General features: G+C 46.5%; 1 protein-coding gene across 1 annotated transcript in view; it reads left to right on the forward strand.

Moving 5' to 3' along the window:
• LOC311125660 (cadherin EGF LAG seven-pass G-type receptor 1-like) overlaps positions 1–27,358 on the forward strand; it is a gene marked incomplete at both ends in the record, with an annotated part of 30,485 nt that extends 3,127 nt beyond the window's left edge. Inside the window, 4 exons of the mRNA XM_084199693.1 lie at positions 129–351; positions 2,577–2,692; positions 4,203–4,291; positions 27,278–27,358. Coding sequence (XP_084055819.1) covers positions 129–351; positions 2,577–2,692; positions 4,203–4,291; positions 27,278–27,358 — 509 coding nt within the window. The remainder of the gene's footprint in view (positions 1–128; positions 352–2,576; positions 2,693–4,202; positions 4,292–27,277) is intronic.
• Positions 27,359–27,998: the final 640 nt, after the last annotated feature.

Consider the following 27,998-nt stretch of genomic DNA (forward strand, 5'->3'; position numbering starts at 1 on the left):
ATTGGATACCATGAAAAAAGGGGGTAAAATAAATGGGAATGCAGTCTATGAATATGACTTTTTGTGTGTCTGACTGGCTGTTAATAACTCTTAAACCATACTATCTCCCTCCTCCCCTCTCTCCCTAGGTGAGCACTGTGAGGTGAATGCCCGGTCAGGGCGGTGTGTCCCGGGGGTGTGTAAGAATGGGGGGAAATGTGTGGACCTGCTGGTGGGGGGGTTCATGTGCCAGTGTCCCCCGGGAGAGTACGAGAAGCCTTACTGTGAGATGACCACCAGGTCCTTTCCTGGTCAGTCTTTCATCACCTTCAGAGGACTACGACAGAGGTTCCACTTTACTGTCTCATTCATGTGAGTACTTGGAAACCATCTACTCTCTCTCTCTATCTCCATCTATTGTACTATTCTCCCCATTTACCCTCTCTTCTCGCATCTCCTGTCGATCTTCCCCTCACACACACATACAGCCACACAGCCTAGATGTGTTAACAGAGCGACATGCCTACTGTACATGTTTGCGTGTGTGGGGAGGGTTGCACAAAAAACACACTTCACTCAGTTCAGTGTACCAGTTCAGTGGGGCGTGTAGAGACATCTTTACATTAAACACGAGAGGGGTGTGTTTGTGTTCACACTCTGTTGAATCTGCCGTATAGGAAAATGAGCTAGAACACCTTTCATTACCCCATTAGTCAAGGCAGGAACACATAGCGGCTGTCTCTCAAATGACACCATATTCCCGGCCCATAAACTATAGGAAACTACATTATATGTGGCAGCCCTATGTGGCTCTGATCAAAACTAGTGCACTTGCACAATAGTGTAAATATTGCGTCAGATCTGTTGCTAGTCCCATTTGAAGTTCTAGGTGGGGTGAGGATCATAAAAGTGGGTTGATGTAAAAAGCATAGTTTGTGTCAGTGAGAAACGGTAGAACAGGGTGAAAACAGGAAGTGCCCTGTGATGAGGTACTCTTATCACTGTTTTCTTTTATAGGCAGTATCTTCCTGCCCCCCTGCCCCCATCCGCACCTCCCACTACTCTGCTGGCATCTGGTGTCTGACTCTTGTGCCCTCTGTGCCCCTCATAGCATACATGCAGGCAGACACACACGCACACACTATAGCAGGGGCTACTTCCTCCTTCCTGTCTCTAGACCACTGGTCTTACGACCACTTCCATATTGTCCTTCAAGTCTCTCTTCCTCAGGAATTTCTCACCCCTTCCTTACACACCTCTCCAAGCCCAAATCCCACCTCTCATATACACTACATGACCAAAATGTATGTGGACACCTGCTCATCGAACATCTCATTCCAAAATAATGGGCATTAATATGGAGTTGGTCACCCCCATCTTCTGGGAAGGCTTTCCACTAGATGTTGGAACATTGCTGCGGGGACTTGCTTCCATTCAGCCACAATAGCGTTAGTGAGGTCGGGCACTGATGTTGGGCAATTAGGCCTGGCTCGCAGTTGGCATTCCAATGAATTCCAAAGGTGTTCGATGGGGTTGAGGTCAGGGCTCTGTGCAGGCCAGTCAAGTTCTTCCACACTGATCTCGACAAACCATTTCTGTATGGACCTCGCTTTGTGCACAGGGGTATTGTCATGCTGAAACAGGAAAGGGCCTTCCCCAAACTGTTGCCACAAGGTTGGAAGCACAGAATCGTCTAGAATGTCATTGTATGCTGTAGCGTTAAGATTCCCCTTTACTGGAACTAAGGGGCCTAGCCCGAACCATGAAAAACAGCCCCAGACCATTATTCCTCCTCCACCAAACTGCAGTTGGCACTATGCATTGGGGCAGGTAGCATTCTCCTGGCATTGCCAAACCCAGATTTGTCCGTTGGACTGCCAGATGGTGAAGCTTGATTCATCACTCCAGAGAACGCGTTTCCACTGCTCCAGAGTCCAATGGCAGCAAGCTTTACACCACTCCAGCCGATGCTTGGCATTGCGCATGGTGATCTTAGGCTTGTATGCGGCTGCTTGGCCATGGACACCACAAACAGTTATTGTGCTGACTTGGCGGTTCTGTGCGTTTGTGTGGCCTACCACTTCGCAGCTGAGCCGCTGTTGCTCCTAGAAGTTTCCACTTCACAGTAACAGGACTTACAGTTGACCGGAGCAGCTCTAGCAGGGCCGAAATTTGACTAACTGACTTGTTGGAAAGGTGGCATCCTATGATGGTGCCACGTTGAAAGTCACTGAGCTCTTCAGTAAGGCCATTCTACTGCCAATGTTTGTCTATGGAGATTGCATGGCTGTGTGCTTGATTTTATACACCTGTCAGCAATGGTTGTGGCTGAAATAGACGAATCCACAGATTTGAAGGGGTGTCCACATACTTTTGTATATATAGTGTATCTTATCTGGCAGTTTGGGTTAGATACACAGACTCTGTCACGGAGTTTGTCTAAGGCACATACTGTCAAAACCTAATTAATAATTTTTCACACAAAAAAAAGAGTTTGACTAACTATGTTTGAGATGTAGGATTTGAATGGGTGCCAGTTTGGCACCAAATGTGTGTTTGACAATAAAAGGTTGACCCTGTGTCCATCTTGTCCCCAGGTTTGCCACCAGAGAGAGGAATGCCCTGCTGCTGTACAATGGGAGATTTAACGAGAAACACGACTTTATCGCCTTGGAGATTATCGAGGAACAGATCCAACTCACCTTCTCCGCAGGTGAGAATGGCGGCAGTGTGTGTGTCCACAGTACAAATAATCATCCTCACACAAAGAGCTGGACAATGACTTACAAGTTGCTTGTATCAACACTAGCTGATGGCTTGATTTATCAACTCCGCTTTAAGGATATCATTAATGTGGCTTTCAAACAAACCGCTTGGTAAATACTCTTATCAGCTGAACTCCTTGACCAGTGTGAAACAAACCGTTACAGGATTTCATTAGAATGTGTCCTCTCCATTGTCTGGCTATGCTGCTGTGCCGTTACACCTAGAGATGCATTGGCTTTGGCTGTGTGAAAGGAATGAGTGTTTTACTGTGGTCAGAGAGCAGCTGTTTCCCCCATAACAGAGCCTGGGCAGACTGATTCATGACAGTATAGACACTTAACAAGCCATAAAGACCTACTTACACCTCAGCCCTGCTCAGCCCTGCTCACACACACTCATAAACAAAGGAGCAAGGACTGGGTCACTGCTTCCTCTAGCTCAAACACAAATATGCACGCAAACAAACACAGCTCTTGTTGAATCCACTGCGCTGAGTGTGTCTCACTGCCAATGCCTAGAGAGCCCTAGAGTTTATACCACACAGCCATTGAGAAAAGGCAACGTTGTACTGCAGAAGTCATTGAGTTTTTCTGATAAAGACACACTAAACACCATGACTAATGGCTCTGTGTAACACAGCTACAGTGTTGCATTACTGTTGACTGAGTCGGTGGGTAAATTCTTCCAGAGGGACTCCTGCCCTTGGTAAACAGTCAGTAAAGCCCTGGGTAAATCTGGTGTGATTGTTGCTCTGTAGACTTGAATGAGAACCATTGACATGGTTGGAATACCCTGGTGTTCTTACAGTGAGTGTGATTTATGATGACTGTGAGAGCTGGCTGGCTTTGTGAGTCTGGCTGCGTTTTTATTTCCCCATGTTGGAGTTTCATGTTTTAACTTAATGAATGAATGGAGGAGAGAAATAGGTTTCCTTACGTTGATTTTAACTTAGAGGCTGAAAAATGTTTTTAAAAATGCATGTTCTACGATGACACTACTATAATAGGAGACAGTTATCCTTCCTATTAAAGTCTGGCATGCAAGGTTATGTATAGTACCAGTCAAAAGTTTGGACACACCTACTCATTCCAGGGTTTTTCCTTATTTTTACTATTTTCTACATTGTAGAATAATAGTGAAGCTGTCATCAAGGCAAAGGGTGGCTACTTTGAAGAATCTAAAATATCAAATATATTTTGATTTGTTTAACACTTTTTTGGTTACTACATGATTCCATATGTGTTATTTCATAGTTTTGATGTCTTCACTATTATTCTACAATGTAGAAAATAGTAAAAATGAAGAAAAACCCTGGAATGAGTAGGCGTGTCCAAACTTTTGACTGGTAGTGTACATTCAACAGACAATATGGTATTGAATTAACCACAACCTCTTTTCATCTTTCTCGTATTTTCTGTCTTTCCCTCTCTCCCCATCACTTTCTCTCCCTCCTCCAGGAGAGGCTAAGACCGTGGTCCATCCCTTTGTTCCCGGAGGGGTCAGTGATGGTCAGTGGCACTCTGTCCAACTGCACTACTACAACAGGGTAAGACACTGCTACACCTTGTTTATCTCTCTGTCTGGTTTGTTTGTTGCTATACATATAAACAGTAAACATATGTTGAAGACAGAAATGTAATGGACACCCCAATTGAGGAGTCTGCATACCTGTCAAGTTTACCTACTCAGATAACCTGGTTGATAGTCTGTTGATATTTTGACCAGCTGTAGATCATTTATTATTGACCGTCGAAATAAAGTGTGACTACATTTAAGTACCGTATTAATCATAATGATCCTGAATATATCATAAAGATCTTATGAATCCTGTGTGTCCGAGTGTCAAGTGTCAATGTGCAGCGGTAGGACGGAGTCAGGCGCAGGACACAGAACTGAGTAAACTATGTACTTTACTCGAAAAACAACACTAATTTCCACGCAGGGAAAACACACCTGCTCACATAAGTCTCAGACACAACACAGAAGGTGACAGCCAAATCGGCATATTCGGGGGGAATGTGCATAGTGGAGACCTGGTTTGGACTCTCCACCATAGTTGCACCTATGGAAACACCTCCCTGAGCACTGACGTGACCATCCCTTGAGAGCCCTCTGTTGCCACGAAATAGTGGGGTCATGAGAGGCCAACCAGGAAAGCCCCAACACCACAGGAAACGCAGGAGAATCGATCAGGAAGAGACTAATTCTCTCCTCATGACACTCCTGCGTTTTCATACATAGTGGAGCTGTGACCTCCCTAATCAGGCCCTACACTAAAGGATGACTATCTAAGGCATGTACAGGGAAGGGCACATCAACAGGAACAATAGGGATCCCTAATCTACGTGCAAATGAACGGTCAATGAAGTTCCCAGCTGCGCCTGAATCTACTAGCGCCTTATGCTGGGAATGCGGGGAAAACTCAGGAAATTCTATGCATACACACATGTGCGCAACAGGGAGCTCTGGGTGAGTCGGGTGCCTACTCACCTGGTATGATCCACCAGTGCCCTGCCTGCTGCCTCGACTCCCTGGGGAACCTCCCCAGCACCTTCCAGCAGTGTGCCCTCTGCGGCCACAGTTGGTGAAGGAAACGGCCCCCCCTCCGGTCACCCTTAAAGCAGCACCTCCGAGCTCCATAGGGGTAGGGTCGGGGTGCTGGGGGATGGAATGGACGGACCCTGACCCGGACGTCTGCGGGTGGCCAACAGGTTATCCAGCCGTATAGATAAATCCACCAGCTGGTCGAGGGTAAGGGTGGTGTCCCTGCATGCCAGCTCCCGACGAACGTCCTCACGTAGACTACACCGGTAATGGTCGATCAGGGCCCTCTCATTCCATCCCGCGCTGGCAGCCAAGGTCCTGAAGTCCAGTGCGAAGTCCTGTGCGCTCCTCTTCCCCTGTCTGAGGTGGAACAAGCGTTCCCCCGCCGCTCTCCCCTCAGGTGGATGATCGAAGACCGCCCGGAAGCGGCGGGTGAAATCCTCATAGCGAACCAACGCTGCGTCTATTCCTCCCCATTCGGCGTTGGCCCACTCAAGCGCTCTCCCCGACAGACAGGAGATGAGGGCGGACACGCTCTCGTATCCCGAGGGAGCCGGGTGGATGGTCGCCAGGTAGAGCTCCACCTGGAGCAGGAACCCCTGGCACCCGGCAGCCGTCCCATCATATGCCCTCGGGAGCGAGAGCCGAATCCCACTGGGTCCAGGTGACGGAGGGGTGGACATCGGTGTGGGTTGATCTGAAGTTGATGGGGTTGTGGGAAAAATCCCTCTCTCCCATCGCTCCATGGTCTGCAACACGCGATCCATGGCTGTGCCAAGATTCTGGAGCATCGTTGCGTGCTGCTGGACACGCTCCTCCACTGGTACCGGAGGACTGGATGCACCTGCTGACTCCATATGCGGTGCATGTTTCTGTCAAGTGTCAATGTGCAGCGGTAGGATGGAGTCAGGCGCAGGACACAGAACTGCGTAAACGACGTACTTTACTCGAAAAATAAACAACACTAATTTCCACGCAGGGAAAACACACCAGCTCACATAAGTCTCAGACACAAAACAAAGAACAAACACGCACAAAACCATGTGGGAACCAGAGGGTTAAATAGGGAAATAATATAATGTAATGGGAACCAGGTGTGTACAATCAAGACAAAACAAATGGAAAAAGAAACGTAGATCGGTGGCAGCTAGAAAGCCGGTGACGCCCGAACAAGGAGAGGCACCAACTTCGGCGGAAGTCGTGACACCGAGTTAATACATAATTATATTACATGTGAACTGTTCAAACCAGAGGGAAACATGGCTGTGATTTTCCTTACGCTCTTTATAAAAGCCAATCTTAAGGAGCATTATAATGCTTATTTCATATCGCAGATCCAATTCACCACCAAAGGTAATCGGATATTAGACGAGCTTACATGGCAGTCAATTGTATGAAAAAATAAATAATAATAATGATAAATGTATGCACTCACTAACTGTAAGTCGCTCTGGATAAGAGCGTCTGCTAAATGACTAAATTGTAATTGTAATTGTAATTGCTGGGTGTTATTTTCCCACAAACATCCATGGCCTTGGGCCCATTGAATTATAATAGCAGACTGACAACATCTACATCATCTACCTCAAACCTATATTATAGAGTATGCTTCTCAGAACATGAGAGAGTGTCTTAGCGCCGACTTTTAGACTCTTTTCCAACCGGCTTCCAGGAAAGCTTACATGTTAACTGGAATGAATGTGCATTGTGTTGAAGCTTTAGTATAGCCTCATACATTTTTGTCACAAAAGACACAGGTTTTTTTATTTCCAGACTGTCTTTGATTCCCGCTTTCCTGGCTTCCCTAACCCCAGTTTTATCAGACGTGAAATACTGCGTTGTGATTGGCCAACTTCCTAGCAGGTTGGGAGACATCCAGGGTCTGGTTGTCTGTGTGTCTGTGTGTGTGTGTGTGTGTGTGTGTGTGTGTGTGTGTGTGTGTGTGTGTGCGTACAGTGGGGTCCAAAATTAATTACACTAATGTTGGACCCCACTGTACGTATAGTTTTGTTCAGCCCCCTCTTAAAGAGTATCTGCCTCTGTTCTGACTGTTCGCCAGGATAGCTGAAAACAATGTAGCATTCTTTTGTTACACTACCTATCAACTAGGCTTGTTTCTACCAGGCATGCTGACACTGACAAGCATTTTGTCTCAGAAATGTAAATAGATAAAGATGTTCTTTAGAGCAGCATGGTTGCGTCATGGGTTTTGCATTCATGTATTGTTGTCATTGGTGTATTTAGGCCAAATCCCAACCTTTCTCAATAGGAACCAGTTCTAAAGAGGATGATTATTGTTAACGAGCGACGTATCATGTAGTACTTCGTTCATCTCAATACCTGGCCATGACAACCACAGTATTATTTGCACTGTGCAAACTTAAGGAATGTTGGTTTTCATTGTTATGTGTGTTGTATTGCGGGTGTTGTAGGGGTATAATACCATGGGAACGGGAGATTAATTTCCATGCTAATGCCAGTCTGGGCAGATTTCCTGTTTCTAAACCAAATCCTCCGCTTTCTTACTTGTTTAGTTTCTCCCGTGACTGGACCTGTCGCCTCTACGCTACTAGGGTTCTGTCGGCAGCGTAAAACAAACACAAACGCATACACGCATAGGCGAGCTACCACACACACGTGCACACACAAGAGATCTTCACGGGTCCAACAGACCCGAAATTCCGAGATCCGACCCGGGACCCAAGCGGGTCCTAAATTCGGACTTTTGTTTCGGATCTGGGTTGGGTATGCGCAACTAAAAATGTATTACCGACTGGACCCGATTGGACCCATCCTTTGTTAATTTAATGTGTGTGAGGTGATGAGAACTGCGCAAGCTTGTTATGTGTCAGCCAATTGCAACTCAATAACACGTATCGCTAATGTCCAGCTGAAACAGGTTCCGGCTTCTCACCTCATGTGCGCCTGCTGTTGAGGAGAGAGCCAGTGAAAGGAGCCTTGGCCTAGGCTACTGTTGCTTGTGAAGATGGAGGCCTTTTCCGTTGAAATAAATCAATTCTCAGACAAGGTGAAAAGTTTTAATATTGTAGTGGACAAAAGAAGAAGAACGTTGGCACGGCCTTAATGGACTGTGTGCAACTCGCTATTCAGGTTTGATGTAATTTTCTAACTTTTATTTATTTATTTTCGTATTTATTATAATTTGTTTTATCATTCATATTATTGTGTATCATCATTATTATTGTAGGCCTATTTAATCATCTAAACCAGTTCTTTAAATAGCCTTTGCAAAAAGTGTTTTGTTTAATGTTGTAGAGACATTTTTGTTGGCTAAATTAAGTTCCAACTGTAATGTTGTGTTTGCCAAAAAATAATAGAATTACCACTAGGGCCTGCTATAGGGATACTCACACTCAAACCATGAGAACCAAACCAAACAGGGCGAGATGCAAAACATAATTTAATGCTGCAGTATAATAACCTGTTCGTATTTTCCCTATAAACAATGTCGACTTACTTTTGATATTACCCTAATAAAGTTAAGAACATTTTGTAAATGTTTGGTGTGGTAGGCTATGGTTATTATTAGGCTTAGTTACTGCAGGCCTATGAAGGCAGTGCATACTGACTCCGACAGTTGAAGTTGAGGTGAGGAAGAATGTTTTAGGCCTACCAGAGTTACGCCTTTAATCTAACAATATAATGCTTATCTTTATAAAAAAATATTCTAATTGAACATGTACGAAGTAGCCTATACAGTGGGGAAAAAAAGTATTTAGTCAGCCACCAATTGTGCAAGTTCTCCCACTTAAAAAGATGAGAGAGGCCTGTAATTTTCATCATAGGTACACGTCAACTATGACAGACAAATTGAGAAAAAAAATCCAGAAAATCACATTGTAGGATTTTTAATGAATTTATTTGCAAATTATGGTGGAAAATAAGTATTTGGTCACCTACAAACAAGCAAGATTTCTGGCTCTCACAGACCTGTAACTTCTTCTTTAAGAGGCTCCTCTGTCCTCCACTCGTTACCTGTATTAATGGCACCTGTTTGAACTTGTTATCAGTATAAAAGACACCTGTCCACAACCTCAAACAGTCACACTCCAAACTCCACTATGGCCAAGACCAAAGAGCTGTCAAAGGACACCAGAAACAAAATTGTAGACCTGCACCAGGCTGGGAAGACTGAATCTGCAATAGGTAAGCAGCTTGGTTTGAAGAAATCAACTGTGGGAGCAATTATTAGGAAATGGAAGACATACAAGAGCACTGATAATCTCCCTCGATCTGGGGCTCCACGCAAGATCTCACCCCGTGGGGTCAAAATGATCACAAGAACGGTGAGCAAAAATCCCAGAACCACACGGGGGGACCTAGTGAATGACCTGCAGAGAGCTGGGACCAAAGTAACAAAGCCTACCATCAGTAACACACTACGCCACCAGGGACTCAAATCCTGCAATGCCAGACGTGTCCCCCTGCTTAAGCCAGTACATGTCCAGGCCCGTCTGAAGTTTGCTAGAGTGCATTTGGATGATCCAGAAGAGGATTGGGAGAATGTCATATGGTCAGATGAAACCAAAATAGAACTTTTTGGTAAAAACTCAACTCGTCGTGTTTTGGAGGACAAAGAATGCTGAGTTGCATCCAAAGAACACCATACCTACTGTGAAGCATGGGGGTGGAAACATCATGCTTTGGGGCTGTTTTTCTGCAAAGGGACCAGGACGACTGATCCGTGTAAAGGAAAGAATGAATGGGGCCATGTATCGTGAGATTTTGAGTGAAAACCTCCTTCCATCAGCAAGGGCATTGAAGATGAAACGTGGCTGGGTCTTTCAGCATGACAATGATCCCAAACACACCGCCCGGGCAACAAAGGAGTGGCTTCGTAAGAAGCATTTCAAGGTCCTGGAGTAGCCTAGCCAGTCTCCAGATCTCAACCCCATAGAAAATCTTTGGAGGGAGTTGAAAGTCCGTGTTGCCCAGCGACAGCCCCAAAACATCACTGCTCTAGAGGAGATCTGCATGGAGGAATGGGCCAAAATACCAGCAACAGTGTGTGAAAACCTTGTGAAGACTTACAGAAAACGTTTGACCTGTGTCATTGCCAACAAAGGGTATATAACAAAGTATTGAGAAACTTTTGTTATTGACCAAATACTTATTTTCCACCATAATTTGCTAATAAATTCATTAAAAATCCTACAATGTGATTTTCTGGATTTTTTTCCCTCATTTTGTCTGTCATAGTTGACGTGTACCTATGATGAAAATTACAGGCCTCTCTCATCTTTTTAAGTGGGAGAACTTGCACAATTGGTGGCTGACTAAATACATTTTTCCCCCCCACTGTATCTGTATAGCAGTAGTAGCCTATCTGACAAGTATAAAGAAATGCATGCCTGTGTTAGGAACATTGCGCCGGCATATCTTGATCTTTCACTTTATCTCTCTAGGGCTACTCTTACTATATATATATATATATACAGTGGGGGAAATATGTATTTAGTCAGCCACCAATTGTGCAAGTTCTCCCACTTAAAAAGATGAGAGAGGCCTGTAATTTTCATCATAGGTACACGTCAACTATGACAGACAAAATGAGAAAACATTTTCCAGAAAATCACATTGTAGGATTTTTTATGAATTGATTTGCAAATTATGGTGGAAAATAAGTATTTGGTCACCTACAAACAAGCAAGATTTCTGGCTCTCACAGACCTGTAACTTCTTCTTTAAGAGGCTCCTCTGTCCTCCACTCGTTACCTGTATTAATGGCACCTGTTTGAACTTGTTATCAGTATAAAAGACACCTGTCCACAACCTCAAACAGTCACACTCCAAACTCCACTATGGCCAAGACCAAAGAGCTGTCAAAGGACACCAGAAACAAAATTGTAGACCTGCACCAGGCTGGGAAGACTGAATCTGCAATAGGTAAGCAGCTTGGTTTGAAGAAATCAACTGTGGGAGCAATTATTAGGAAATGGAAGACATACAAGACCACTGATAATCTCCCTCGATCTGGGGCTCCATGCAAGATCTCACCCTGTGGGGTCAAAATGATCACAAGAACGGTGAGCAAAAATCCCAGAACCACACGGGGGGACCTAGTGAATGACCTGCAGAGAGCTGGGACCAAAGTAACAAAGCCTACCATCAGTAACACACTACGCCGCCAGGGACTCAAATCCTGCAGTGCAGACGTGTCCCCCTGCTTAAGCCAGTACATGTCCAGGCCCGTCTGAAGTTTGCTAGAGTGCATTTGGATGATCCAGAAGAGGATTGGGAGAATGTCATATGGTCAGATGAAACCAAAATAGAACATTTTGGTAAAAACTCAACTCGTCGTGTTTGGAGGACAAAGAATGCTGAGTTGCATCCAAAGAACACCATACCTACTGTGAAGCATGGGGGTGGAAACATCATGCTTTGGGGCTGTTTTTCTGCAAAGGGACCAGGACGACTGATCCATGTAAAGGAAAGAATGAATGGGGCCATGTATCGTGAGATTTTGAGTGAAAACCTCCTTCCATCAGCAAGGGCATTGAAGATGAAACGTGGCTGGGTCTTTCAGCATGACAATGATCCCAAACACACCGCCCGGGCAACGAAGGAGTGGCTTCGTAAGAAGCATTTCAAGGTCCTGGAGTGGCCTAGCCAGTCTCCAGATCTCAACCCCATAGAAAATCTTTGGAGGGAGTTGAAAGTCCGTGTTGCCCAGCGACAGCCCCAAAACATCACTGCTCTAGAGGAGATCTGCATGGAGGAATGGGCCAAAATACCAGCAACAGTGTGTGAAAACCTTGTGAAGACTTACAGAAAACGTTTGACCTGTGTCATTGCCAACAAAGGGTATATAACAAAGTATTGAGAAACTTTTGTTATTGACCGAATACTTATTTTCCACCATAATTTGCAAATAAATTCATAAAAAATCCTACAATGTGATTTTCTGGAAAATGTTTTCTCATTTTGTCTGTCATAGTTGACGTGTACCTATGATGAAAATTACAGGCCTCTCTCATCTTTTTAAGTGGGAGAACTTGCACAATTGGTGGCTGACTAAATACTTTTTTTCCCCACTGTATATATATATATATATATACAGTTGAAGTCGGAAGTTTACATACATCTTAGCCAAATACATTTGAACTCAGTTTTTCACAATTCCTGACATTTAATCCTAGTAAAAATTCCCTGTTTTAGGTCAGTTAGGATCACCACTTTATTTTAAGAATGTGAAATGTCAGAATAATAGTAGAGAGAGTGATTTATTTCAGCTTTTATTTCTTTCATCACATTCCCAGTGGGTCAGTGTCAAGGCGTGCTGAAGGTGGGTGTGGTGTATGAATCATGCGCAGGACGCAGAGGCTCAGTCCAAAGGCTTTAGTGCAATATATATCAAAGACGGAAGCACAATAAGCCCGAAGGCGAATACACGGCGCACACAGGCGACAAAACAAACGGCGCACAAACATGTGCAACATAACCTCTCCAAAACACTGGAGGGAAAAAGTAGCTCCAAACACGAAACAGAAGCGCAATCACACACAACGACGAGCACACACAACGAGAACTAAATAGGACACTAACGAGGACTAACAAGACACAGGTGTACAACATCCAGACAAAACCAAACGAACATGAAACATAGATCGGTGGCAGCTAGTACTCCGGGGACGACGACCGCCGAAGCCTGCCCGAACCAGGAGGAGGAGCAGCCTCGGCCGAAACAGTGACAGTACCCCCCCCCTGACGCGCGGCTCCAGCCGTGCGCCGACCCCGGCCTCGGGGACGACCAGGAGGACGCGGAGCAGGGCGCGCGGGATGGTCCAGGTGGAACTCCGACAGGAGAGATGGGTCTAGGATGTCCCTCCGCGGCACCCAGCACCGCTCCTCCGGGCCGTACCCCTCCCACTCCACGAGATACTGGAGACCCCCCATCCGGCGTCTAGAGTCCAAGATGGACCGAACGGTGTACGCCGGAGCCCCCTCGATGTCCAGTGGGGGCGGAGGAGTCTCCCCTATCTCATTGTCCTGGAGTGGACCAGCTACCACCGGCCTGAGAAGAGACACATGGAACGAGGGGTTAATATTCTTATACTCAACAGGTAGATGTAACCTATAACACACCTCGTTCAATCTTCTCAGGACTTTAAAGGGCCCCACAAACCGCCGACCCAGCTTCCGGCAGGGCAGGCGGAGGGGTAGGTTCCTGGTAGAGAGCCAGACTCGATCTCCGGGTGCGTACACCGGCCCCTCACTGCGGTGGAGATCGGCGCTCGCCTTGTGACGAAGGACGGCCCGCTGCAGGTGGACGTGGGCAGCGTTCCACGTCTCTTCCGAGCGCCTCATCCAATCATCCACCGCAGGGGCCTCGATCTGGCTCTGCTGCCAAGGTGCCAGAACCGGCTGGTAACCTAACACACATTGGAAGGGGGTTAGGTTAGTAGAGGAGTGGCGGAGAGAGTTCTGGGCCATCTCGGCCCAGGGAATGTACCGTGCCCACTCCTCCGGCCGGTCCTGGCAATACGACCTCAGAAACCTACCCGGAAGACGTGGGTAAATAGGGCCTCAGCGGTCCGTAGTGCAGTAAGGAAGACCCGACATAGGGAGAAGACGACAGGCCTTAGAGAACCGATCCACAACGACCAGGATGGTGGTATTCCCCTGAGAGAGGGGAAGGTCTGTCACAAAATCCACCGAGAGGTGGGACCATGGTCGTTGTGGAACGGGCAGGGGTTGTAACTTACCCCTGGGCAGATGTCGGGGCGCCTTACACTGGGCACACACCGAGCAGGAGGAGACATAAACCGTCACATCCCTAGCCAAAGTGGGCCACCAGTATTTAGTGCTAAGGCAATGCACCGTCCGGCCGATACCCGGATGTCCAGAGGAGGGTGACGTGTGAGCCCAGTAAATGAGTCGATCCCGAATCTCGAGCGGAACGTACTTCCGACCCTCAGGACACTGTGGAGGGCTGGGGTCGGTACGCAACGCTCGCTCGATTTCGGCATCGACCTCCCACACCACCGGTGCCACAAGGCAAGACTCCGGTAGTATGGGAGTGGTCTCAACGGACCTCTCCTCCGTGTCATACCGCCGGGACAGCGCATCAGCCTTCCCATTCTGGGACCCAGGGATGTACGTGATTTTAAATACGAACCTGGTGAGAAACATACTCCATCGAGCCTGGCGAGGGTTCAGTCTCCTCGCTGCCCGGATGTACTCCAGGTTCCGATGGTCAGTCAAAATGAGGAAAGGGTGTTGAGCCCCCTCAAGCCAATGCCTCCACACCTTAAGGGCTTGAATTACAGCTAACAGCTCCCTGTCCCCAACGTCATAGTTACGCTCCGCCGGGCTGAGCTTCTTTGAGTAAAAAGCACAGGGGCGGAGTTTAGGTGGCGTGCCGGACCGTTGAGAGAGAACGGCCCCTATACCAGCCTCAGACGCGTCTACCTCGACCTGAAAGGGTAATGCGGGATCCGGATGCGCCAGCACCGGAGCCGACGTAAACAGGTCCCTCAGTCTCCTAAAGGCCCTGTCCGCATCGGCTGACCACTGCAGGCGCACCGGACCCCCCTTCAGAAGGGACGTGATGGGAGCTGCCACCTGTCCAAAACCCCGGATAAACCTCCGGTAGTAATTCGCAAAGCCCAAAAACTGCTGCACCTCTTTTACAGTAGTTGGGGTTTGCCAATTACGCACAGCGGACACACGATCCACCTCCATTCTCACCCCTGACGCGGACAACCGATAACCCAAAAAGGAGACCGACTCCTGGAAAAACAGACATTTCTCTGCCTTGACATATAGGTCGTGCTCCAACAGCCTCCTCAATACACGACGCACCAGGGTTATATGCTCGGCTCGGGTAGACGAGTACACCAGAATGTCATCAATGTACACGACCACCCCCTGTCCCTGCATATCCCGGAAAATGTCATCTACGAAGGATTGGAAGACTGATGGAGCATTCATCAACCCATATGGCATGACGAGATATTCGAAATGACCAGACGTGGTACTAAACGCTGTCTTCCATTCGTCACCCTCCCTAATGCGCACCAAGTTATACGCGCTCCTGAGATCCAGTTTTGTGAAAAACCGCGCTCCATGCAATGACTCCGTCATGGTCGCAATCAGAGGGAGTGGATAACTGTATTTCACAGTAATCTGATTGAGACCACAGTAATCAATGCACGGGTGCAACCCTCCATCTTTCTTTTTCACAAAAAAGAAGCTCGAGGAGGCGGGAGAAGTGGAGGGCCGAATGTATCCCTGTCTCAAAGATTCGGCTATGTAAGTCTCCATAGCTTTTCTCTCCTCTTGAGACAAAGGATACACATGGCTCCGTGGGAGCGCTGCTCCTGCCTGGAGATCAATCGCGCAATCCCCCTGTCTATGAGGAGGCAACTGCGTCGCCCTAGTTTTGCTAAACACGAGAGCTAAATCCCCATATTCAGGCGGAATGTGCAGTGCGGGCACTTGGTTTGGACTTTCCACCGAAGTCGCCCCCACGGAAACACCCAGACATCGCCCCTCGCACTGAGCAGACCACCCATCGAGAGCCCTCTGTTGCCACGAAATAGCAGGGTTATGGGTGCTTAACCAGGGAATCCCCAGCACCACTGGGTACGCAGGAGAGTCGATCAGATACAGCTGTATAGTCTCCTCATGACCCCCCTGCGCACACATCTGAAGTGGCGCTGTGATCTCCCTGATCAACCCCGACCCCAACGGGCGGCTATCTAAGGCATGAACGGGAAAAGGTTTGTCAACAGGTAGGAGAGGGATCCCTAACTCAAAACAAAACTTTCGATCAACAAAATTCCCAGCTGCGCCTGAATCTACTAGCGCCTTATGCTGGGAATGAGGTGCAACCTGTGGAAAACAAACAGGTATACAAAAGTGCGCAACAGAAAGCTCTGGGTAAGTGGGACGTCTACTCACCTGGGAGGCCCCCCCAGTGCGTGGCCTGTTGTCTTCTCCCCCGGAGAACCCTCCCCAGCACCTGGCCGCAGTGTGCCCTCCACGACCGCACTTGGTGCAGGAGACAGGCCCCCTCGGGCTCCTCCTCCTCCGTTCTCTAGCGCCGGCACCCCCGAGCTCCATAGGGCTCGGCTCGGAGGTGCCGGAGGGCGGAATGGACGGACTCCCCTCGGGACGTCCACGGGTGGCCAGCAGGGTGTCCAGATGGATGGACATATCGACCAACTGGTCGAAGGTAAGATGGGTATCCCTGCAGGCCAACTCACGTTGAACGTCCTCTCGTAGGCTACATCGAAAATGGTCAATGAGAGCCCGTTCATTCCACCCTGCATCCGCCGCTAGAGTCCGGTACTCTAGAGCGAACACCTGAGCGCTCCTCCTCCCCTGTCTCAAATGAACTAGACGCTCCCCCGCCGCTTTGCCCTCAGGTGGATGGTCGAACACGGCCTTGAAGCGGCGGGAGAACTCGGCGTAGGTGATGGTGTTGGCGTCCATTTTCCTCCACTCGGCGTTAGCCCACTCCAACGCCTTGCCCGTGAGACAGGAGATGAGGGCGGAAACGCTCTCGTATCCCGAGGGCACCGGGTGTACAGTGGCCAGGTAGAGCTCCACCTGCAGGAGGAACCCCTGACACCCGGCAGCTGTTCCGTCATACGCCCTCGGGAGCGAGAGCCGAATCCCCCTGGGTTCCGAACCTGGGACTGGTGGACCGACCGATGGGGTGGGCAGGGTAGGTGGAGGTGTGGGTCCCCTGCTGGCCTCCCATCGGTGCAAGGTGTTGATTACCTCCTGTAGAGCGGTCTCCAGTTGTCTTATCTGGCCCTCTTGCCCACGGAGATGCTCCTCGAGCGACACAGGCGTCACTGCCGATCCTGCTGTTTCCATTAGGGTGTGTGATTCTATCAAGGCGTGCTGAAGGTGGGTGTGGTGTATGAATCATGCGCAGGACGCAGAGGCTCAGTCCAAAGGCTTTAGTGCAATATATATCAAAGACGGAAGCACAATAAGCCCGAAGGCGAATACACGGCGCACACAGGCGACAAAACAAACGGCGCACAAACATGTGCAACATAACCTCTCCAAAACACTGGAGGGAAAAAGTAGCTCCAAACACGAAACAGAAGCGCAATCACACACAACGACGAGCACACACAACGAGAACTAAATAGGACACTAACGAAGACTAACAAGACACAGGTGTACAACATCCAGACAAAACCAAACGAACATGAAACATAGATCGGTGGCAGCTAGTACTCCGGGGACGACGACCGCCGAAGCCTGCCCGAACCAGGAGGAGGAGCAGCCTCGGCCGAAACCGTGACAGTCAGAAGTTTACATACACTCAATTAGTATTTGGTAGCATTGCCTTTAAATTGTTTAACTTGGGTCAAACGTTTCGGTAGCCTTCCACAAGCTTCTCACAATAAGTTGGGTGAGTTTTGGCCCATTCCTCCTGACAGAGCTGGTGTAACTGAGTCAGGTTTGTAGGCCTCCTTGCTCGCACACGCTTTTTCAGTTCTGCCCACACATTTTCTATAGGATTGAGGTCAGGACTTTGTGATGGCCACTCCAATACCTTGACTTTGTTGTCCTTAAGCCTCCACAATTCTGGTTCATCCTTGGGAGCAATTTCCAAACGCCTGAAGGTATCACGTTCATCTGTATAAACAATAGTACGCAAGTATAAACACCATGGGACCACGTAGCCATCATACCGCTCAGGAAGGAGACGCGTTCTGTCTCCTAGAGATGAACGTACTTTGGTGGAAAAAGTGCAAATCAATCCCAGAACAACAGCAAAGGACCTTGTGAAGATGCTGGAGGAAACAGGTACAAAAGTATCTATATCCACAGTAAAACAAGTCCTATATCGACATAACCTGAAAGGCCGCTCAGCAAGGAAGAAGCCACTGCTCCAAAACCGCCATAAAAAAGCCAGACTACGGTTTGCAACTGCACATGGGGACAAAGATCATACTTTTTGGAGAAATGTCCTCTGGTCTGATGAAACAAAAATAGAACTGTTTGGCCATAATGACATCGTTATGTTTGGAGGAAAAAGGCGTCGGCTTGCAAGCCGAAGAACACCATCCCAATCGTGAAGCACGGGGGTGGCAGCATCATGCTGTGGTGTTGCTTTGCTGCAGGAGGGACTGGTGCACTTCACAAAATAAATGGTATCATGAGGAAGGAAAATTATGTGGATATATTGAAGCAACTCAAGACATCAGTCAGGAAGTTAAAGCTTGATGGGTCTTCCAATGACCCTAAGTATACTTCCAAAGTTGTGGCAAAATGGCTTAAGGACAACAAAGTCAAGGTATTGGAGTGGCCATCACAAAGCCCTGACCTCAATCCTATAGAAAATGTGTGGGCAGAACTGAAAAAGCATGTGCGAGCAAGGAGGCCTACAAACCTGACTCAGTTACACCAACTTGTCAGGAGGAATGGGCCAAAATTCCCCCAATTTATAGTGGGAAGCTTGTGGAAGGCTACCCGAAACGTTTGACCCAAGTTAAATCATTTAAAGGCAATGCTACCAAATACTAGTTGAGTGTATGTAAACTTCTGACCCACTGGGAATGTGATGAAATAAATAAAAGATGAAATAAATAATTATCTCTACTATTATTCTGACATTTCACGTTCTTAAAATAAAGTGGTGATCCTAACTGACCTAAGACAGGGAATTTTTACTAGGATTAAATGTCAGGAATTATGAAAAAATTAGTTTAAATGTATTTGGCTAAGGTGTGTGTAAACCTCCGACTTCAACTGTATATTAGTGGCCGCACGTGGCATACCGGCAACTGTGCCTGTGGTTCACATGCGTATCTGCCCTCTCATTGGCTTGAATGTCCCCACCTGATCCAACCTCCTCACCTCCTTTGCCAACATGTATTCCCATTGTTAGAGCGATCAGTCCAGTATCTTGTCAGTGTATACACAATCTTTGATCACTATCACTAGCTATCACTAGCTAACAGAAAAAATCATCTAGGTAGCTAACTTGATTCTTCTCACATGTACTACTAAAGTTAAAAAGCGTTGGATTGGTGTAAACATACCCGAGAGAAAGTTTCCTTCTATTTTGCACCAGTCTGGCCGCTATTCCTTTTAATCAATTCAAGTCACGTTGAGATTTACTTAATAATTCAACCTAACCTAACCTATGACCTGACAAATCACCTTATGTACACTGCTCAAAAAAATTAAGGGAACACTTAAACAACACATCCTAGATCTGAATGAATGAAATAATATTATTAAATACTTTTTTCTTTACATAGTTGAATGTGCTGACAACAAAATCACACAAAAATTATCAATGGAAATCAAATTTATCAACCCATGGAGGTCTGGATTTGGAGTCACCCTCAAAATTAAAGTGGAAAACCACACTACAGGCTGATCCAACTTTGATGTAATGTCCTTAAAACAAGTCAAAATGAGGCTCAGTAGTGTGTGTGGCCTCCACGTGCCTGTATGACCTCCCTACAACGCCTGGGCATGCTCCTGATGAGGTGGCGGATGGTCTCCTGAGGGATCTCCTCCCAGACCTGAACTAAAGCATCCGCCAACTCCTGGACAGTCTGTGGTGCAACGTGGCGTTGGTGGATGGAGCGAGACATGATGTCCCAGATGTGCTCAATTGGATTCAGGTCTGGGGAACGGGCGGGCCAGTCCATAGCATCAATGCCTTCCTCTTGCAGGAACTGCTGACACACTCCAGCCACATGAGGTCTAGCATTGTCTTGCATTAGGAGGAACCCAGGGCCAACCGCACCAGCATATGGTCTCACAAGGGGTCTGAGGATCTCATCTCGGTACCTAATGGCAGTTAGGCTACCTCTGGCGAGCACATGGAGGGCTGTGCGGCCCCCCAAAGAAATACCACCCCACACCATGACTGACCCACCGCCAAACCGGTCATGCTGGAGGATGTTGCAGGCAGCAGAACGTTCTCCACGGCGTCTCCAGACTCTTGTCACGTCTGTCACATGTGCTCAGTGTGAACCTGCTTTCATCTGTGAAGAGCACAGGGCGCCAGTGGCGAATTTGCCAATCTTGGTGTTCTCTGGCAAATGCCAAACGTCCTGCACGGTGTTGGACTGTAAGCACAACCCCCACCTGTGGACGTCGGGCCCTCATACCACCCTCATAGAGTCTGTTTCTGACCGTTTGAGCAGACACATGCACATTTGTGGCCTGCTGGAGGTCATTTTGCAGGGTTCTGGCAGTGCTCCTCCTGCTCCTCCTTGCACAAAGGCGGAGGTAGCGGCCCTGCTGCTGGGTTGTTGCCCTCCTACGGCCTCCTCCACGTCTCCTGATGTACTAGCCTGTCTCCTGGTAGCGCCTCCATGCCCTGGACACTACGCTGACAGACACAGCAAACCTTCTTGCCACAGCTCGCATTGATGTGCCATCCTGGATGAGCTGCACTACCTGAGCCACTTGTGTGGGTTGTAGACTCCGTCTCATGCTACCACTAGAGTGAAAGCACCGCCAGCATTCAAAAGTGACCAAAACACCAGCCAGGAAGCATAGGAACTGAGAAGTGGTCTGTGGTCACCACCTGCAGAACCACTTCTTTATTGGGGGTGTCTTGCTAATTGGCTATAATTTCCACCTGTTGTCTATTCCATTTGCACAACAGCATGTGAAATGTATTGTCAATCAGTGTTGCTTCCTAATTGGACAGTTTGATTTCACATAAGTGTGATTGACTTGGAGTTACATTGTGTTGTTTAAGTGTTCCCTTTATTTTTTTGAGCAGTGTATTACTGCCCCCAGTTGCAAGAAGTGACATAAAACATTTCACAAAAAACTAGCCTCCCACGCATGCTTTCTATCCCTTGGACTAAAACTAAATATAAAAACTAAATATAACTATTTTTATACAACTAAAACTAAATAAAAATGAGCAAATCAGAATTTAAAATAAAAATAGAAAATGAATAGAAATAAAAAACGAATAGAAAAACACTATAATAACCTTGCTGTCCAGGAACTGTCTGAAATCCCTTAAATCTAGGAAGAGGCTACCGCAACCAGGCACGCTGGCATCTTATGTTATACATCACCCCAGTCAGATTGAGCAGCCAAACCTGGTCCTGACAGTCCAGATAGGATCCAGGCCTTCATCTAAAGCCAGACTAAGCTCAGAAGACCTATCACTTTCTACATCAGAGCCTTGGAGAACTTATAAAGGGATTCTCAATGTGTGCGTTCCACATGGCATCCTATTCCATACACAGTTGACCAGAGCTCTATGGGCCCAGGTCAAACATAGTGCACTATGTAGGGAATGCGGTGCCATTTGGGACACTGTCTATGATATTTTTATGGCCTACTCAAGGCTTCTCAAGGCACCGGTTAGATTAAGGGTTGTCCGAATCAGAGAGGAGAGGCCCAGTCACCCCAAACTGACCCTAACAGTCTGCTGTGAGTTATGGGGTCAGGGGCTGAGGGTTTAAGGGTGCCCCTGCACGCACCCGTTCCCCTTTCTCCCCAATCCATAGGTCAAAGGCCACAAGGGGATGGGCTATGAGGGGCATTGGGCCTCCATGGTAACAGACACACTTGCATTGTGTTTGGTGATTTACGGTGGTGTGTGTGTGTGGTGGGAGACTCATGCAGGGCGTGGGTGCCCTCCCTATTGAAGATTTCACACAATAGAAGACATTTTTGAAATTCCCCGTTTATTTTGGATGTGGAGCAGCGATGTCTCAAGGACAGCAAGAGGAGTTGGCACACACACACACACACACACACACACACACACACACACACACACACACACACACACACACATAGAGCTAAACAAGAAACAGAGAGAGAGAAAGAGAGGGATATTCTTGGACTGTTCAGGTTTTGATGATTATGAAGCAGGAAGTGTCGTCACGTCATCTCTCAGAACAATGATCTTCTGGGGAGGAAGTATGTTGAATCACTGTGGTGTATTTCTGTTCTTCTCTTTTCTGTTGTAGACCTCACTGGTTGAAGCAGTGGCAGGCAGGCAGGCAGGCAGGTTTTGTCTTATGATGAATGAGTTTTGGCACTATGTTGATTAATGAAAGTTTAAAAAGGACAAGAGGTTGACAAGTGTGTGTGTGTGTGTGTCTGTATTTGTGCATATTTGTGTATGTCTGTGTACTTTATTTGTGTGTTTATTTGTAAAGGGGTCTAAATCTGGGCGTAGTGTCAGACTTGTCAATAGTTGTGGTCTGGACGGAGTAGTCTAGAGGACATTATGTTATTTACACTTTACAGTATAGCATGCTCTTAGCCACATTCCCAGACACAGACAGGCCTAGCTAGCTCTAATCACACTGCTGCATCGAAGCCCTAATCTGAAACTCATACTCTGACTCATAGAGATGGTGATAACATGGCCTTTATAGATATGGGTCTTTATTAGTGCATGCCATAGGCTGTAGGCTTGTTCATATAGTAGACAAGATATGCTTATAAGTCCTGTGCCATTATTTTATATTATATGATTTTATAGTAGGAAGAATATAAATGAATTTAGCTGAATGCACTCGAATAGCGAATGGAGGCCCCTATCCTGCCGGTTCGTTTTTTCCATCATGCCAGTTAGGCTACTCCGGTTATTTCACTCCACCCATCAACCACTGTTTGAGGAGCATGCATCCTTTCGCTACGCGACAGGTGATATTCTGCCCAAACTCCGTATGCTATGGGCTCTCCAACCCTGTTCCTGCAGCTACCCAGTGCTTAATTTGGGAAACCAAGTGAAATCTATTCGGGAACATTGATAGTAACATGTTTTCACAACGAAACATATTTCATTAAACTGTTGACATCCCCTCTCTCTGCACGCTCGAGAAAGGAATGAAGGAGAGAGCGGAGGAGATGGAAACGCACGGTGGTAAGATATTCTGTAGCTAAAGGTAATGTGTCAGCCTATTAATTATGAAAATATAAAAAATGCCCTATTACTAGGCTATTCAAAAATCCAATACAAATGAACTATAATTGTAGGCTAACTCTGTAAGCCGCCCTGCACAATCAATGATCCAACAGTATCGCCTAGGTCATAAAAAAATATGCAGTGCGTAATATGCGGTAGACTATGTATTGGTAGGCATATGCCTATAAAAAATGTATGCACTCACTAACTGTAAGTCGCTCTGGATAAGAGCGTATGCATAAGCTTTAATTTGTATATGGATGTTTTGAATTAATCATCACCTTAGAAAGCGCTGTCCATTTTGTTGTGTTAGGCTTTGAAACAACAAACAGTTTCAACGTGTTGTTGAACTTCTTTGTTCAAACTGATTAATCACAGCGAGGTAAGTTTTAAAAGCATGACACTGTTTTGATGATAAGTGTTTGATGTGATGTCAGAGTGGTTAGAGGGACAATAGAGCCCTGAGTACCAGATCATTAGAGACCCGATTGTTGTTAGCGAGTTGGGTACTACCAATGCATGTCCAGAGTGCATAAGAGGAGATTACTGTGACTCAACTGTCACATGGAAGTTTACTGCGGTCTTGACTAATGACTGCCGGTGTGGCGGTAATACGGTCACCGCAACAGCCCTAACCCCAGGACACTTCAACGGGTGACTATCCAGGAAAATAAAGAAAAAGGAGCACTCTGTTTCTGCATTGATATGAGAATTTATTGGGGAATACAACAGGCTTAGGTTTCGACGTAAATCGCCTTCATCAGAGCCTGATTTTGATGTTTTTTTGAGCACCTGATTCCCTTTTTTGTTCAAGCTGGGTTGAAGTGGTTTGTGTACGCTTTCTTCCCATTGTCTTTACAGTGCTGTTAGGCTGCTGTAATAAAGAAAACAGGTTCTGGCGGTTCAGTTGGTCGGAGTAGGAGTTGGAACATGGTTCTTCCTGAACACCAGAGTTGTCGGTTAAACTGCATGAGTTGCAAAATAGTGAATATTCATCTCCTAGGACAGTGGTTCCCAATCTTTTTCGGTTAGTGTACCACCAACTGAATTTTGCTCTGCCAGGAGTACCCATGAAATACCCCCTTGTGCATTTTATCAGTAGGCCAATGGTCTCATGAGTCTTCTCAAGTACCCCCTGTGGATAGGCCAAGTACTCCCATGGGTCCTAGTACCTCTGGTTGGGAACCACTGTCCTAGGACCAGAAGTAGTAGCACGGCAGTGACCATACGAGTTGGCTATACACAGTATTAGCAGATCTGGGACCAGGCTACACAAACAGGTCTAGCCTCACTGGACCCCTGCTGGGTCATTCTCACAGGACAATACAGTGTTTGCCTGCTCTCTCTCTCCACTCTCACCCTCCACCAGCTTTCTCTTATTAATTCAGCCATTCTAGCTAGCTCTACCAAACAGAGCAGCTAGTGTTATGGCAGAGGGATTTGCTTGTGTTTTAAGAAGCATTTCTATCCAGGACAGCCAGAGTGATATACAGTGTCTCTGTTTCTCTGTGTGTCTCTGCTCTATGAAGGATAATTTATATGCAAACAGTGCAGATAGATGATGGGGGGGGGGGGTAGTGTGGTAGTGGGGATGATATATCCACTCACAGTGAGATTTATCCCCCAACAGATAACTGTACTCTGCTCTGGGGTGGGCGTTATGAGTTCCAACACCCAGGTGTGGGGGGGTAAATGTACAGTTGAAGTCGGAAGTTCACATACACTTAAGTTGGAGTCATTTAAACTCGTTTGTTAACAAACTATAGTTTTGGGAAGTCGATTAGGACATCTACTTTGTGCATGACACAAGTCATTTTTTCCAACAATTGCTTCTGATAGGCTAATTGACATCATTTGAGTCAATTGGAGGTGTACCTGTGGATGTATTTCAAGGCCTACCTTCAAACTCAGTGCCTCTTTGCTTGACATCATGGGAAAATCAAAAGAAATCAGCCAAGACCTTGTAGACCTCGTTCATCTGTACAAACAATAGTACGCAAGTATAAACACCATGGGACCACGCAGCCATCGTACCGCTCAGGAAGGAGATGCGTTCTGTCTCCTAGAGATGAACGTACTTTGGTGCGAAAAGTGCAAATCAATCCCAGAACAACAGCAAAGGACCTTGTGAAGATGCTGGAGGAAGCAGGTACAAAAGTATCTATATCCACAGTAAAGCGAGTCCTATGTCGACATAACCTGAAAGGCCGCTCAGCAAGGAAGAAGCCACTGCTCCAAAACCGCCATAAAAAAGCCAGACTACTGTTTGCTACTGCACATGGGGACAAAGATCGTACTTTTTGGAGAAATGTCCTCTGGTCTGATGAAACAAAAATAGAACTGTTTGGCCATAATGACCATTGTTATGTTTGGAGGAAAAAGGGGGATGCTTGCAAGCCGAAGAACACCATCTTAACCGTGAAGCACGGGAGTGGCAGCATCATGATGTGGGGGTGCTTTGCTGCAGGAGGGACTGGTGCACTTCACAAAAGAGATGGCATCATGAGGAAGGAAAATTATGTGGATATATTGAAGCAACATCTCAAGACATCAGTCAGGAAGTTAAAGCTTGGACGCAAATGGGTCTTCCAAATGGACAATGACCCCAAGCATACTTCCAAAGTTGTGGCAAATGGCTTAAGGACAACAAAGTCAAGGTATTGGAGTGGCCATCACAAAGCCCTGACCTCAATCCTATAGAAAATGTGTGGGCAGAACTGAAAAGGCGTGTGCGATCAAGGAGGCCTACAAACCTGACTCAGTTACACCAGCTCTGTCAGGAGGAATGGGCCAAAATTGGGAAGCTTGTGGAAGGCTACCCGAAACATTTGACCCAAATTAAAAAATGTAAAGGCAATGCTACCAAATACTAATTGAGTGTATGTAAACTTCTGACCCACTGGGAATGTGATGAAAGAAATAAAAGCTGAAATAAATCATTTTCTCTACTATTATTCTGACATTTCACATTCTTAAAATAAAGTGGTGATCCTAACTGACCTAAGACATGGAATTTTTACTAGGATTAAATGTCAGGAATTGTGAAAAACTGAGTTTAAATATATTTGGCTAAGGTGTATGTAAACTTCCGACTTCAACTGTAACATATGCACTGCTATCATTCTCTATTACCACTTCATCAAATCTTTACCAAACATTACTTTTCTGGCCCTCCCTTCTATTTATTTTCAACTCTCCATTTTGCATCTTTTCGCTTATTGAATAAAAAACACACATTGTCCTTTTTGCCTAAGTGAATTTTTACTGTGATTAAATGTCAGGAATTGTGAAAAACTGAGTTTAAATGTATTTGGCTAAGGTGTATGTAAACTTCCAACTTCAACTGTATATTTTCTAGGTTAAAGCCAGTCTCTATGTCTCTTAGGGGAGTGTTTTAAAGGAAGCCAGCTTGTTATTCTTTTGTATGTCTTGACGCACATTACTCCAGAGCTCAAAGGCAGAGTTTATCATCAGTGATAGCACCTCAGAACAGTTAAGAAGGCTCCATTCACTGCTCACAGCTGGACTCATGATCATAAACTCTGAGTGGGTTAAACTGTGTATATTTCAAATGGGAGTCATATCTGCCATAGCCATTGGTTTTGTAGGGAGATAATATTTGGGGTTCCCTATATTAGTATAGAAGTTGATATATTACCTGGAGTTGTTTAGGAACTTTTATTTAGACCATTTTAGTGCTGAGCCGAGAACATACAGAATAATCCATTCACTGAGATCTAAATGAGCAGAAACAATTTATCTCAAACATCCATGCACATACACACTCCCTGTCATGCAGACACAGACAATCACACACCTACAGACACACACACACACACACACACTTACACTAGACTTGAGGATGCCCTGTTGGTGCTGTAATCCACACACACACACACACACACACACACACACACACACACACACACACACACACACACACACACACACACACACACACACACACACACACACACACACACACACACACACACACACACACACACACACACACACACACACACACTAGTTGCAGATCTTAATGGATCTAACACACCCCTCTCTCTCCCATGGTCTACCCAGGACAGCCTGCACCTGCTGGGGTCCAATGGGGTGCTGGGGGTCCCTCTTTATACTGCCTGGCTGGAGCTGACACACAAGGAGGTACAGTAGCATGGCCTCTAGTGTCTTAGCTCTAGTACTGGTGTTAGTTCTAGTACTGCAAGTACTGGTGGTAGTACTAGTCTTGGGGTTAGTCTGGCTCTAGTCTCTGGTCTGGCTCTAGTCGTGGTCTAGTCTTGCGGTGGTTCTATGGTTAGTTTGGTTCTAGTCCACAGTGTGTTATCCAACATGTTGTGAAGTGTCTCACAAGTTTGCATGTCTTTACAGACTCCATTCTTTAACAGAGTTACTTCGCTTCTTGCCGTAGGTTTCCATTTGATTCTCATTCATTTCACTGTAGCTACATTTTCCTTCACTGAAAACACAATGCTCACCCATTAAACCTGTGTGTTTGTGTTCGTCGACATCTCTGCCTGTGTATGCTGCAGCCTCTCAAACACCTACAGGGAATCTTGCAGGAGCGCTGAGCACTATGAGCTACAAGCACCTACTGTAGCGCTCAGCCGAGGACGGGTTCAAATGGAGGTGTTTATTGTGAAGTGAGGAGTCAGATTTCATCCAATCACCAGTCAGAATGGCCCTGACACACAGAGAGGGATCTCGTTCCCTGCTGACATATTTTCTCTAATAGGGCTGGTCATGTGACCAAGGGAGCAAACAGGAGCAGTAGGATTAAAGAGAT

This window comes from Coregonus lavaretus (assembly GCF_964263955.1).
Source record: "Coregonus lavaretus genome assembly, contig: HAP1_SCAFFOLD_1869, whole genome shotgun sequence".
Classification (NCBI taxonomy): Eukaryota; Metazoa; Chordata; class Actinopteri; order Salmoniformes; family Salmonidae; genus Coregonus; species Coregonus lavaretus.